Source organism: Primulina huaijiensis, chromosome 15 (genome assembly GCF_012295235.1).
Source record: "Primulina huaijiensis isolate GDHJ02 chromosome 15, ASM1229523v2, whole genome shotgun sequence".
NCBI classification, from domain to species: domain Eukaryota; kingdom Viridiplantae; phylum Streptophyta; class Magnoliopsida; order Lamiales; family Gesneriaceae; genus Primulina; species Primulina huaijiensis.
The window spans coordinates 21,636,422-21,651,562 of record NC_133320.1 but is presented as its reverse complement, the minus strand read 5'-3'; the positions used below and the strand labels follow the sequence as shown (position 1 = coordinate 21,651,562).

General features: G+C 33.0%; 2 protein-coding genes across 14 annotated transcripts; both read right to left on the bottom strand.

The window, feature by feature from the left end:
* Positions 1–36: 36 nt before the first annotated feature.
* LOC140959692 (protein CIA1-like) lies at positions 37–4,913 on the bottom strand. Of its 2 annotated transcripts, none has more exons than XM_073417658.1 (10): positions 4,546–4,913; positions 4,174–4,317; positions 3,824–4,042; positions 3,606–3,670; positions 2,613–2,678; positions 2,379–2,450; positions 1,631–1,693; positions 1,428–1,497; positions 710–793; positions 37–371 (listed from the first exon to the last, which is right to left on the bottom strand). In XM_073417658.1, exons 1-10 carry the CDS (start codon positions 4,738–4,740, stop codon positions 294–296), a joined length of 1,056 nt encoding a protein of 351 aa, XP_073273759.1. In that variant the 5' UTR covers positions 4,741–4,913; the 3' UTR covers positions 37–293. The 2 variants fall into 2 exon arrangements, with proteins under 2 accessions (XP_073273759.1, XP_073273760.1); XM_073417659.1 differs by lacking the exon at positions 37–371 and adding an exon at positions 380–552.
* A 1,199-nt stretch (positions 4,914–6,112) lies between these two features.
* LOC140959690 (protein CIA1-like) lies at positions 6,113–10,652 on the bottom strand. Of its 12 annotated transcripts, none has more exons than XR_012172045.1 (10): positions 10,364–10,652; positions 10,009–10,155; positions 9,659–9,883; positions 9,447–9,511; positions 8,599–8,664; positions 8,384–8,455; positions 7,742–7,804; positions 7,543–7,625; positions 6,649–6,732; positions 6,113–6,385 (listed from the first exon to the last, which is right to left on the bottom strand). XR_012172045.1 is itself a non-coding variant. In XM_073417650.1 (10 exons), exons 1-10 carry the CDS (start codon positions 10,556–10,558, stop codon positions 6,308–6,310), a joined length of 1,065 nt encoding a protein of 354 aa, XP_073273751.1. In that variant the 5' UTR covers positions 10,559–10,652; the 3' UTR covers positions 6,113–6,307. The 12 variants fall into 12 exon arrangements, 8 of the variants coding, with proteins under 8 accessions (XP_073273751.1, XP_073273752.1, XP_073273753.1 ...); XM_073417650.1 differs by having other exon boundaries at positions 7,543–7,612; XM_073417651.1 differs by having other exon boundaries at positions 7,543–7,612; positions 8,599–8,655.
* Positions 10,653–15,141: the final 4,489 nt, after the last annotated feature.

The following is a 15,141-nucleotide window of genomic DNA, read 5'->3' as shown; positions in this document are numbered from 1 at the left end:
ATCAAGATTGATGATATTTAACATGGAGAAGGAACATCCACTAAATGCATGTACAAGAGAAACAAAGGCATCTGAAAATCTATTTACTCAAAACTCCATCTTAATGCTTTGTCTCATCAAATTCAAGTAGCAATGCATGTCTGTATAACTTCCAAGAACTTGACAAGGAGGTGCACTACTCTTTAGAAGTTACCGGAAAATTAAAATCATCTGCAGTAATATTTCTACAAAAGGGCAACGGGAACCACAGTAGCATAGTAGGATGGTCCTGACCATAGAGCTGTGATGGCAGTTTAGAGAGGAGGTAGAGAGGCTAATTCCCATATCTTAATTGTTCCATCGTCACTTGCAGAGGCGAGCCGCTTGCTATCCTGTATTGTTGCAACCAAGCGAGGTTTAAGATTGTTGAGATTGAGAAATATCAAAATATATGATAATTAAGAACAATTACATCATATTCAGCATGGCAGATTTAAGTTGGTACCCAATGATTCAGAGAGGTCATCAACACATACAATTGGTAGACATAGATTTTCAGGTTGGTTCTTCAAACTGCAGATATTTTTTTTATGTAAATGTTACCAAAAGAAAATCCAGAGGTTTTTGGGCATATCTCATAGCATTCGGTCAACTTATTTTACAAAGCTATGCAGAATATAAAATTTTTATCTCAAGGGATAGGATGTATATATGAAGTTGGATTCTTAACCTTGGGACACCATTGAACCGAATTTACTTCCTTATCATGAGCATGGTCTTTCATCAGTAGCAATTTATATGTAGGTCCATCAAACTGTAATAATATCCAAAAAAAAATTTATTATTGTGAAGAAATGAAGGAAGTATAATCATTACCAAGTCAGGAATGTAAAATATTCAAGATAAATGGATCACTCTTGAGACTATTCAGCTCCGATCCAAATGAATATAGACAAACTCTAACGCTGGATGTCAATGCCAGCTGCAATTTATATCTAGGACGCACAGCATTCAATTATATAGGTGCAAGTTAACCTGAGAGCGGTTGATGCCATGATTTTATGGAAAAAAATGACATTTCAACCGAGGCTGATGAGCATAAAAGTTTTATCACGTGGAGATAGCTGCATAAAAGAGGTAGTAATTTACAGAGGATCTGGAAAATGGACCTGCTAGTTGCAACTTTGCTGAAGCCAGAGGGTTTTAAACAGGCGTCCTACCATTTTGAGGTTCTTTACGATATTAATTTTCACTTAGCAGATTGAGACAAAGTGTTTCAAAGCCTTATTGCTTAGAAACTCATTTATCAGAAAGAACACACATTTCCTATACATGGGAACCAAGAAATTGGGAAATTTGAAACTGTATATGATTTAAATGAATGATGATTATTTAAAAGAAAAACCAGAGAATTAATCATACGATGAATTGCATTTATGAACTTATACCAATCCATCATCATTTTCAACAAAGAAACATAGAGCACCATCAGCTGCCCCACTGCAAATTATTTCCTTCCTGTAACATCCACCACTCAAAATGAGATCAGGCAATTCTAATAATATTTGACCAAATGAAATGAAAAAATTAACCAAGATATAGAGAGAATGGTTAAAAAGAACCAGATTAACAATAAATAAAATCTTGCTACCTTGACCAATTAACAGAAAAAATTGTTTTGTTGTGATAACCAGTAAGAGTACATAGAAGTGTCCTGCAAAAATGTATAAGAATATGTAACCAAGTTGTATATAAACAATTTATAATTTTAAAATCACGACAGCACACTAGTCAATTTCGATGAATGCTTTTGAAAATGTTTGGACTTTTTCTTTACATCTTTCCATTAGATAATCTAAATGTAGAATCAATTAGAAGCTAAACAAACTTAAAGATAAGTTGTGCTGCCATAGACTGTCCAACTAAACCTTACAAAGAAAAAGAATCCCAAGCAAGGTACATCAAACACAGGGATATGGAGTAACTCTGAGGAATGGAAAGGGTAAGATGGATGACATAAGATAAATTTCTAAAGCTTTAATAAGCACAATCACTGAACACATTGTGCCAATAGCTACGATTCTCAACATTTTTTAATCTCTTACTTTGAACTTTCTGACTGTTGATAGCAATATTTTAATATTGAAGCCTGTTACCATAAATGTTAGTGTTAAAGTCAAGACATATTTGGATATTTAGCAAAAAAGACTTTAATACAAAGTCAAAAAGTCTTCTTTAACAACCATTACAAGAAGGGAGAAAGAAAAAATTAATCCTTGAGAGCAAACCGCATGGGCATCTTAAGCAGCGGTGCAGTTAAGCTTGAGTGCAAACTGCATGATTATCTTAAGCAGTAGTGCAGGTGAAGGATCAAATACAAATGGAGAAGCATTGCGTACCCAGCGGCATTTCTTTCTCCATATCGTATCATCTCAACGTCAATACTCCATATCGTAATGGAGAGATCATCACTGCAAAATCAATTTTACTAAATTACTTCTTGCCCCATAACTACACTCTATAGTTACTGAAACATATGTTCTTGCCGGAAGTACTTAAAAAATAAAAATTAACATGCTGTCTGTTTTCACTTGCATTTGTAAGCTTAGAAACGAGAAAAGATTCACACGTACCTACAGGCAACGATTTTGTCTGCCTTCGCATTAAAAGCTAAGGCCTGGATTGTATGTATGCCTCCACTGAAACATAAAAACAGTTTTACTAGATTTAAAAAGTATTACACACTTTCAATCAGCAAAAATACTTAATGCACAAGTACACAATTAAGACTATATAGAAGCTTTATGACCTAATGAAGCAAAGCAAAATTCAAGCATTGGAGAAGAACCAAGATAAAATACAAATCAAAATCAGAGTATACATAGCAATTGGTTTCCCCCAAAAAATTGGCTATTAGAAGTCAAGCACTGTACAACTTAAATAATCAATGCCTTATACAATTAATAAAAATTCCTCGAACATTTAGAAACATGAGGAAAATACACCAAATAGCTTGGACTGTTGAGATGGAATTTATGTGGTTTTGGTTGTTTTGCCAGTGGTTGTACACTCTCACAACGTAACTGGCCAATGCAAGAAGTGGAAACTCTTTATCATGAAAAACAAGTCATTTGATATCATCGCGGCAATAGTGCAAAGGGGTGAGTAGAAACAAAGTTAGAGATTTGGTTTCAAGTTATCTTGATATTGCTGATGGGTTGAGGGGCGACAAAAAAATGTACGACCCATTTTGTCCACAGACATCTTTTACCCTATGTACAACAACTTTTCACATAAGTTTTATCCTCCAAAAGACTAGGCAAGGGCCGCTATATATTTGTGGGTACTTTTTAAAATCTCTACTCTTCATTAAGGCAATTATGCACCACCCAACTTCTCAAGTCATATAATATTGCAACATCTGCCTAGAAAATAATTAATATTGCAAATATCAAGATTTTTGACGTCAAGCAAATTTGAAATATACGTTGCACGTTATGGCCATTAAAATATACGACAAGATATTGGACTGTGTTGTGCAAGCAAAATAAAACAAAATTTAATTTGCTGTGAACGTGATTCCGCTGTGGATTCAATTAAACATAGTGAGCAGTTTCTGAGAGTACCTGTGACTTTCACCTAAAGATTGCACACATTCCCAATGAATCATGCGCAAATCCGAAACCCAAATCTACAGAAGTTATATACGTCTCATCAGCAGATGTTGGTGATATGGATTAAACAAAAAGAAAATTATTATTCAAGCAGAGTCACCTTTACAAAGATTTTCAGTCATTTGACTCTGTCAAACTCCGATAACTCTATTTTTAATACACATACATACCTTGATAGTATTGTCAAAGCCACATGAAAACAGTATATCCTTCAATGGATGCCACTGAATCATTTTAACATGTCCTGCACTAGCTGCCACCATCGATAAATCTATAAAACTGAGAGTGAATGCAACTTGCCATATCCATATTGGTTGACGTGGGATACAGGTTGCTAGCATCATGCCAGATGCATTCCAAGAGATATTTACAGGAGCATTGTAGTGATTCTAGATACATGTTTAGATTTTTCATCACAGGGCTCAGAAAGCATAAATAAACGATCATACAGACCATCAAACCATTATTAATACTCTACTCCAAATTTGATGTTTTACTTGATCCAATAAAATGCAAATACCTTTAAACCATGGGTGAATTTGAATCTTCCCGTGACATTCTCCCAAATGCGTATGTCACCATCAAGACTTGACGTTGCCAATAAATTTCCAGATCTCTCCCAAGCACACCATCGCACAGTTGAAGCATGCAGGTCCAACACATGCTGAATAAACACCAGAAAATCCGTGTCATTCACCTCACATTTGTCATCCAAGGAAAACAGAAAACTTTCAATAAACCAAAGTCAGCAATTTACCCCATCTATCACCAAATTAAAGTTCTTTGATTAACTCAACCCGAAAACACCTCTAGAGTCGCGCACAGAATCCCAAAATACGAATAGAAGAGATCAATAAAAAAAATCATTGCGTTAAAACACGTCACGCCGAACCTTGCACTGGAAAGAGCCGGTGGCGCGGTCCTGTTCCCAAATGATGACTTTTTTGTCGGCTCCACATGAAGCGATCATGGCGGGGACACGGTTGACTCCTGAGGCTGGATTCCAGGCGATGCACCAAACCCTATCAGTATGGCCTCGAAGCGTTTCGATTTCTTTCAGCTCGAAAGTCCTATCCGCCAAATTCATCGTAGAGCTCGGAATCAGGTGAGATTTGATTAGAGAAGAAATCAACTACGCATTCAGCTACTCATGAAGAGCAATTTTAAATCAGTAACCGCTTCCAGTGCGCGGGAAGCTCGATTCAGCCACGTGTTCGCTCACTATTGGTTCTTCTCCTAACTGATTCAGTAACTGCTTCCGACATCATAATAAACCTAAAACCATATAATTAATTATTAATCGATTTTGAAACCCAAACAACCATAGCTAAATTATCCAAAAGTTCGTTCAATTTATCAAACCATTGGTTTAAAATCTATTATCCAAGTTTCAGATATGAAAGACCATTTTACCTCTAATGCCAAAAATAATTTTAATCGATCCGCTAAATCATCTAATTTTAGGTTTTTTAGTTTTCAAACTTTAATTCGATACATTAACTTTTAATTTTTGTCTATTTTAATTCAATTGCTGACATAACATCATACAAGAAGTCAACTATGTATTTTACGATGACGTTTCAGCATTCCGATGAAATATGACTGAAAGAAAAAAAAAATTTAGCGTAATAAAGTCATTTTTGAAAACTTAGTGTATTAATTCAATTTTGTTTTTTTGGTTTGTAAACAATCAATATTGAAAATTGTGGTGTACTTGATTAAACTTGTTATTAGTTTGATCCAATAATTTCAGAGATTAAATGCCTTTCGCAAAAGCAATTGTAATATTTTGGGGAAAAAACTTTAGTGCATGATTCACCAAGGGAATATTTGCAGGCAGGGAGATTGTGGAATGAAGGAAAGATTATCAAGTTAAAGGATCCTTTAGTGCATGATTCACCAATGGAAAAAGATAGCGAGATATGCAAATGTAGGTCTATTGTGTGCCGAAGAGATTGCTAAAGATCGGCCAAATATTTCTACAATCCTATCTATGCTGAGTAATGAGATTGCAGAGATTCCTCATCCAAGGCAACCTGCATTTACTTTGAGTAAAAGGTCTCCAGATATTGAAAAGACTTCACTCAAATGTTCTTCGAACAACGTCACCTTGACTATAATCGAAGGCCGGTAAAAATGGAAACTCCTCAAGCACTATACATTGTAAAGTTTGATTAATTATTGTTGAAAATCTTGGCGTCTCCATGTTAGAGAAGAAAAATTACATGACATGATTCCTATATTTTGAAGAACTTATTTCTACGGCTACATTATATCTTTTGTGTAGATTTTCTAAATTGGATTATTTAAAATTTTATATTATTACGTTGTGTCCTGTACTGATACACACATCATTATCATGGTGTCTCTAGCATTTCGTGCCTGCCTCTACCCAACCTTGCTGTTATATGCATGTAAAAGAAAAACAAAGAGCACATGACAAACTATTTACTCAAAAACCATGTTAAAGCTGTGTATCAAATTCAGAAAGCAAGGTTTGTATGCTCCTCTTCAGAGTCTGAAAAACTTGACAAGGAAGTGTACTACTTCTCAGAAGCTAGCGTTGATACAACTAATGAGAATCATCTACAATAGGTCAACAAAATTCATGGTAGCATAGTGGGATCATCTAATCATAGAGCAACGATGTTAGTTCAAAATCGTGGTAGGGAGGCCAATTCCCATATCTTGATTGTTCCGTCGTCACTCGCAGAGGCAACATGCGAGTTATCCTGTATTTAATTTGTGGCAGCAAAACAGTATTTAAGATAGTTGAAATCGAGAAATATCAAAATGCATAAAATTAAGGTTCATTACATCATATTCAGGATGGGAGATCTATATTTCATATCCAATTATTCAGAGACGTTTATCAACACATACAATTAGGTAGACATAGATTTTCATGTTTTTTAAACAACTGATTTATCTCGGACTAATCACTCGTGTGAAAACCTTCATGTAAGGACTATATTTACTAGTATGACTCTTTAACCTGGGAACACCATTGAACTGAGTTTATATCCTTATCATGAGCATGGTCCTTCTTCAGTAGCAATTTATACGCAGGTTCATCAAACTGTAATAATATCCAGAAAAAATTAAAAATTGTAAAGAAATGAAAAAGGTATAAAGCATTACCAAGTCTGACTAATGTAATCACACACTAAGTCAAGTTGTGAGGCATTGCAAATAGGGAATGTTACGATATTCTAGAAGAATGGACAAACTGGACTATTTATCTCCAATTCAAATGACTTGTCACTATTCGGAGCGAGTTTCTTGCATCTTGCTTTAACCTGAGCAAGCCATCTACGGACAAATCTAAATGCTTGATGTTAATTCCGACGACATTTCATATCTAGGACGTACAGCATTTAAATTAGATAGTTGTGAGTTAACCTAAGAGCAGTGGACCTGATAATTTTGCAAATGTATATTTTATTCGGAAAAAAACACAGAGAGAGAAGCGGGCATGATGACTTTAAAAGCGGTCACACTCCAACAAGGCAAGTATACATGAAAGTTTCATCAAGTGGATATGGTTGCATAATATAAGAGAGTAAAGATATAGTAATTCACAGAGGATCTGAAAAATGGAGGTTCTAGTTACAACTTTGCTGAAGCCAGACGGTTTAGACTGGCTTTGTGCCATTTTGAGGTTTTGCACAATACTAGTTTTCGTTTAACATATCTTCTTGCTTGATGCATAAAATGTTTTGAGACCTTTATCACATAGAAACTCAGTTATCAGAAATGAAGACACAATATTTTCCGTTCATGGTAGCGACAAAGTGTAAAGGGCTATATGATTTAAATACGTACAATGGTTATGCTGAAGGAAATACAGAGAATTAATCAACGCATAATTGCATTTATCCAAATATACCGATCCATCTTCACTCTCAATAATGAAACATAATGCACCGTCAGCTGCCCCGGTGCAAATTATTTCCTGCCTGGAACATTCGCCTTTCAAAATGACATCAGGCCATTCTAATAAATTCGAGTAAATCACATGACTAAATTGGCTAAAAAATATAGAAAAGGAATAAGACCTAAAAAGAAGAAAGAAAAAAATTTGCTACCTTGACCAATGGACAGCAAAAATTGTTTGATCATGACAACCGGTGAGAGTACATAAATGTGTCCTGACAAAATGTGAAAAAATATGAAACCAAGATGTATATAAACTGATTAGAATTTTAAACATCAGAACGCCAAACTACGCAATTTAATGCTTTTGAAAATCTTTGAACTTTTTTCTCTTATACTTTCATTAGATAATCTAAACAAATTTAACTCCAAGTTGATCCACAACAGTCTGTGGAACCGAACCTTGTAATTGGGGCAAAAAATTGCAAGCAATACATCATGCATATGCATATGAAGTAACTATGAGGAATGAAGAGAGTAAGATGGATGACAAAAAATAAATCTCAATCGAATACATACACACAATCACACTGGACACAATACACTAATCCCTATGATACTGAACATTCGTTGATTTGACGCTTTCTAACTGATTGAGGATGAAAAACTTTAAAAACTGAAGCTAGCTTGTAACCTTCAAAATGAGTGTTAAAGTTAAGACATAGGTTGGAAATTTAGTGACAAAGATATTCATGCCAAGAAGGAAAAAGATGAGCATTGAGAGCCAAATGAAAGGCCATCTGAAGCAGTTGTGCAGGTGAAGGATCAAATACATATGGAGAAGCATTGCATACCCAGGGGCATTTCTTTCTCCAAACCGCATCATCCCAGTGTCAACACTCCATATATTAATGCTTAGATCGTCACTGCAGAATCAATGCTGCTGCATTACTTCTAGGATAACAACTATGTTTGTACCGGAAGTACTAATAAGACAACTAACATGCTGGCACTTATGTTTTCAATTGAACATGTAAGCATAGAAACTAGAAAAAAAATCTGTACATACCTACATGCAACGATTTTGTTTCCCCCGCCATTAAAAACTAAGGCCCAGATTGAATGTCTGCGCCCACTAAAAGATAATTAAAAACAGTTGTACCAGATTTTTAAAAATATTACACAAATTCAAGTGATAATTAATGTTCAAGTAAATAATTAAGACTATTTGGAAACTTTATAACCTATTGAAGTGCAGCTGATCCAAAATAAAGTACAAATTAAAATCTCAGGTTATAATGCAATCAGTAAACCTAAAAATTTGGGTTTAAGTAATCAGGCAATGTATATTTTGAAAGTAATCAATGCCTTGTACAAGCGATTAAAAATCTTCAGAATAAATACACCAATTTAGCATTGGACTTCTGAGATGGAATTTATAAGTCCCTCAAGTAATGGTTTCGGTTGCTAACAGCCAACAGAGTGCAAAGGGAGAAGTAGAAGCGGAGTTAAAAATTTGGCCGCCAGTTATAGTGGCATTGTTGAAGGATTGAGGGGCGATAAAATAAATACTAAATATACAATACATTTTGTCCAGTGACACATTTTCACAAGCATACAACTAGTTTTTTCATAAGTTTCGTCTTCTAACAGACTAGGCATGGCCATCTTATTTAATGTCTGGTGGCACCATCAGACCTTTTTTTTAGGCACCACTTGACCTTTTGTGTCAAGTAATACCGCACAGATCAAGATTTTTCTAAGTTAATGCTAGTTCGATAGATTGCGCATTATGCCCGTTAATATACCACAAGAAGTTCTTTTGTGCAAGCCAGGATAATAAATCACGGTTACTCTGCTGTGAATATGAATCTGCAATGAATTTGTTTAAACATAGAGAGCAAGTCATGAAACTACCTGTTACTTTCACCTAAAGTTTGCATACAATCCCAATTGACCATATCTGCATCCGGAACCCAAATCTACAGCAGTTAGACATGTCTCATCAGTCGATGTTGATATTGGGGACTAAACAGAAAGAAACTATTTTTTCAAACAGTCAGCTTTACAAAGATTTTCAGATATTCGAATATTTTACAATTTGATTGTTCTATTTTTACCACATATACCTTGATAGTGTTGTCAAAGCCACATGAAAACAGAATATCCTTCAATGGATGCCATAGGATCATTTTAGTGCATCCTGTACTACCAGCCACCGTTGATAGATACTTAACATCATTATTTAATGTTGATGCTCTCTTCCATATCCATATCTTTTTCTGGGGGACACAGGAAGCCATCAACTCACCAGATGCATTCAGAGAAACACTTACTGGTAATTTGTCGCGACGCTGGATGTAACTTTAGCATTTTAAATACGCTACCCAAATATCATAGATTAAAGATACTAGAGACCAAACAAATGTGTGTGCCGCCACAATAGGATGTTTTTATTGATCAGATAAAATACAAATACCCCAAAACAATTCATGATCCTGAATCTTCCCTCAAAGCTCTTCCAAATGCATATGCAGCCTCTAACACTTGATGTTACCAGTAGACTGCCAGATGCCGCCCAGGCACACCGTATGACAGTCGAAGCATGTAGCTTCGCCAACTTTTCCTGAATAAACAACATCATTAACACCAGAAAATCTATTTCATTCACCTTATATCTGAAAAAATAAACAATTTTCAAACTCCTAGCCGAAATTACCAATTTACTCCATCTAACCCTAAAATAAAGTACTTTGTTTTTCAACCCGAAAACACCTCTGTGTCACCGAACTTCATCATATGACCAGAAGAGATGAATGAGAACTTCAGCTCACCTTGGACTGGAAAGAGCCGGTAGCGATGTTCTGTTCCCAAATAAGTACATTTTTGTCGGCGCCACACGACGCGATCATGGCGGGGACACCGTCGACTCCTGTGGCTGGATTCCAGGCGATACAACAAACTCTATCAGTATGCCCTCGAAGCGTTTCGACTTCTTTCAGCTCAAAAATCCTATCCGTGAAATTCATCGTAAGAAGATCTTAGAGCTCAGAATTCCGTGAGATTTGATTGAAGAAGAATTCAACACCACAAAATGGAGAGATTTGGAGAGCGGAGCTGGAGAAGAAGCTGAAAAGCAATTGAAATGAGTAACCGCCGCAAGTTGTGTTTTTAAGTATACGACAGATTGAGCCACGTGTTTGATTACAATTGGTTCTCCTCTGCTTCCAACTGTATTTCGTTTATATACCTTTCATAAGGAGGGGTTTAAAGGTATTTTCCGTTGATAATTTGAAGAAAGGCTTCTTAATTTTAATTAATAACTTGGATTTACATTCGACGGAGTGATGATGTGGTGACGACTATATTAACAATTGGAACTCCCAAACATTTGGCGATCTCAGATGTGTCGATATCAATGGTAACTCATTATTTCGATGAACCGTTTTTTCGGACATAAGAAGATTATGGAAACACTTCCATATTTTGGACCTTAACTCCATGGAACAATATGTTACTGATGAAACACGGAAGAATTGAAATCTTAGATCAAAACACTATGTATGGACGAATTCACCGTCGTATGGCTGACCGGCGATTACTAGCGATTCCGACTTCATGCAGGCGAGTTGCAGCCTACAATCTGAACTGAGGACGGGTTTTTGGGGTTAGCTCACCCTTGTGTACTTGTTGGTAGATGATAATTCTTGATGGTTTCAAAAAACCTTTTAGCTACAATTTTAAGGCATTCCCAATTGGAGCTCCTTCGATGATGGGCCGCTCCCGGCTCCCTCCTTTGGTCAGAAAGAAGCACTCATTTTTCCTTTTTAATTTTTTTTTAAAAATGACTTTTTTTTCTTTTTAAAATTTTTTGCTTCGATTTTTTTCAACTAATCGTTGTAATGTATTTTTAAATTTTACAAAATAAATTATATATATATATGATGGACCTTCTTTAATTATTTTAAAACATAAATTATGAAAGAAGGGAGAAATCAAGCCATGACAAATTATATTTTCACACTTAACGACCGAAAAATTGTATTAAATTCCAATTTAAATAAATAAAAATTTTCGTATTCAATTGACAGTTTGAATCGAATCGGCTGGATGTTCCATTATTTATTTATATTATATATTACTATGATCATTCACTATTTAACAAAGTGAGAGGTCCTTGTAAAAATCGAACTCGACGCATTTTAATGGTATTCCAAAACTAGTTCTGAATATTAAGAAAAATGGGAAAAAAAATAAAATAAATTGGTTATATTGCAATTTTCTACTTATTTTGAAATTTCCACAACTTCTTATAATTTATATCCAATATATTATTTAACAGTCTTAAATTTGTGAGCTTGTGATCTCAATTTTCCAGTCAGTCGTAACAGAATTTCCAATTCAAAATAGAATATTATAAGTTAATTCTTTGTATAATTCCAATTTTCAAGGTTTGAATGTCAATGAAAAAAAAAATATAAAAAAAAAGACAGCTGTTTGATCTGTTTGTACTATATTGTTTTCGGTTTTGGGTTTTCCCAAATAGTGTAAAGACTTGACATTTGATGACTGCTAGCCATCGTCATTATGACGAAATGTAAACATAATTATAAAAATATTAATGATCAAATGAGAAAATAAACAACAAAGACTGGCATTTAAAAAATGAATAGTGTGTTGGGAGACGGGTCGACTAATTCATACTTATATTAAAAAGTAATATATTTTTATTAATCAGTTTGGATATGACATATGTCTCATAAAATTGATATATGAGATGTTTTTCATTATAATTTTTGTAACGGACATAAACAATACGCACGTAATATGTCTAATTTTTTGGATATATAACCTTAAATTATTGAAAGATCTATGACCAAGTATCATCGTATCCAATGTCACATTCTGATAGAAGACAAATGACCTCCAACCAGTGGGCCACCGTATGTTGTATGATCATTTTGGTTTTATTGTATTTTGATGGAAAATATTTGATTCTCAGGAAGAGATTCCATAAATTTGAATGGATGAATTTTATTTGAAACAAGAGTTTTTTTTTAAAAAAAAAAAAATTGGACGAAGAAATTTGAATTGCAGAAGAATTTGATTGATAATATTGATGAAATATGTCTCGAAATGTATTTGAAATTCATCACAAATATTATTGAAATTGTAAAATTTGATATGAAGATTTATAATACACACACGACCCTACATGTCTCAAGTGTATTTGAGATTCATTACAAATATTATTGAAATTGCATAACTTGATATGAAGATTCGTTAATACAAGCACAACATTAGATTATGTAAGTATAGACGTATTTGAAATCAATAAATTTTTATTATAGTTTTATTATTTGAAACAATAGATCAAATCTTGAATATATATTTTATTAGTTTACGTATTGTTAATAAAAAATAGAATAAATTTCAAATAATATCATAATTGTATGAACTTGAAATACATCATAATCAACATAAAATATTATATAAACATGTAAAAAGTGTGTTTGAAATTTATTGTCTTACTACTCTAAACATGATAAATATATTTGAAAGACACAATTAAATTGATTGAAATTATCCGTAATCTCGGATATTCTTATAATATTTTAAATCATTAAATGTATGATTTAATAATAGATTTAGAAGATTTTTGTCGCTAATATTATAAAAATTGTTTGATTGCTTATGTTAATTTTTTTTTTTTAATGTTGAAAATTGGTACGAGTAAAGTTTTTTAAGAACTAAAATGATATAATTAAAATTTAAGAGGCCAATGCGCAANTCATAATTGGAAGCATTTTATATTGTAAGTCAAATAAAAGCCAATGAATCAGGACATATTATTATTCGGTGTGGTGTGCTATTTTTAAAATTTTTAAAAGCCTTGACTTATTTTTTTTGGACACATATTAAAATGTTGCATTTGATTTTATTATTATTGAGTATGTCTTTTTTTGAGACGTTTCACGGGTCAATTTTGTAAGATAAATCTCTTATTTGAGTCACTAATGAAAAAAATTATTTTTATGTAAAAAATATTACTTATTACTGTATATATGAATAAGGTTGACACGATCCGTGAGACTGTATCACAAAATACGTACTCTTTAAAATTATATAAGTGGTACAAAATATTATCTCTCGATTTCAGATTCTCTTATAAAAGACATTTCAAACAAGTTACAAGTGAGATATATTCAACATGAGACATCTAAAATTGGTTAAATAACTGTTTTTCTAGTAGACATAATTTCCCCTTTAGTTTAATATTTGGGAAAATTTTTAATTGAAAATGAAAATATAAAAGGTTGCAAAATGATGGTTTTAATTTGATTGACGTAAAAAAAAAAAAGAAAACAATTTAACGACGGAGTGTGTCAAAAAACTCAGATTATAGGATGCAAGTTACCAAATATCTTATTTATTATGTAACTTTGATTGTGTGAATTTATTATTAATCGCCACAATTCTTTCCATCTTCTTTCCAATTTTCCTCAAACTTCTATTCAAATCTCACATTTTTTTTAAAAAATATTTATATTTTCAAATAATTAAATTATATGAGTACGTGAAAATCACGTACATTGTTGTTGCATCTTCCAGCACAATTCCCTATTAATATGACCAAATTATACCAAAATAAAAGTAGTATTGTATCATTTGCCAAAGTTAATTTCAAAACTATAATAATAATATAAATCAAAATAATTGAAAAAAAAAATCAAAGAATTTTGTTATAAAAAAAAAACAATAATGTACAATTACGAAACACGTGGAATGGGCAGTATTCTATAATAAAGTTCATATCCATGTTAGATTTAATATTATGTAATTATATAAATAAATTAAACAAAAACATAATAAATTTTTTTTGTAAAAAAAATCTATTTTGTGTCATGTATCTCTAATGTATTTGCAGATGAATTCATCCAATTCCAAAATAATCTTATTTTACCTATTTAGTCGGATGAATTTAGATTTGAATTTTATTTTTTATTCTCAATCCTTCGTATTGAGTAAAATAAAACGATTTTTTCGAATGACTCTCAATTTTTTTGATTTATTAAATTTAACTAATATCATTAATCCTTTTTTTAAAAAAAACTAATATAATTACTTAACAAAAATAATTCAAAATCAACCATATGTAGATCGAATTCATTTATTGCCTAGGCCATCTAAACATCATTCAATAAATATAAAACAGCACGTCTCTTGTGAAACGGTTTCACGAATCTTTATCTGTGACACGTCTCAACCCTATCGATATTCACAAAAAAAAAAAATACTCTTAGCATAAAAAGTAATATTTTTTCATGGATAATGCAAATAAGATATTTGTCTCACAAAATACGATCCGTGAGATCGTCACACACAAATTTTTGTCAATATTAAAAAGCTATTTTTCTCCCCACTAACAAACCTTTTTCTTGTAATTTTTTCTCTCTTTTTTTATTATATTTTCAAAAAAATAAAGAATTTTGAGCCAATGAACGAGAAGATTAGTCAAGTTCCACGGCACGTCTAGAACTTGACCGAGTCAGTTGAGAGAACCCATGATTTTGGAAACCATTAGTCTATGCTGCCTTACATTCCAGAAGGT

Excerpts from the sequence above, each read along its gene's own strand:
- LOC140959692 (XM_073417658.1), bottom strand. The coding sequence starts at position 4,740 with ATGAATTTGGCGGATAGGACTTTCGAGCTGAAAGAAATCGAAACGCTT. Across the intron at positions 3,671-3,823 it reads GCTTTGACAATACTATCAAG|ATTTGGGTTTCGGATTTGCG; the intron begins GTATGTATGTGT and ends TAACTTCTGTAG. Across the intron at positions 2,679-3,605 it reads TCTTTAGGTGAAAGTCACAG|TGGAGGCATACATACAATCC; the intron begins GTACTCTCAGAA and ends TTTATGTTTCAG.
- LOC140959690 (XM_073417650.1), bottom strand. The coding sequence starts at position 10,558 with ATGAATTTCACGGATAGGATTTTTGAGCTGAAAGAAGTCGAAACGCTT. Across the intron at positions 9,512-9,658 it reads GCTTTGACAACACTATCAAG|ATTTGGGTTCCGGATGCAGA; the intron begins GTATATGTGGTA and ends TAACTGCTGTAG. Across the intron at positions 8,665-9,446 it reads ACTTTAGGTGAAAGTAACAG|TGGGCGCAGACATTCAATCT; the intron begins GTAGTTTCATGA and ends ATTATCTTTTAG.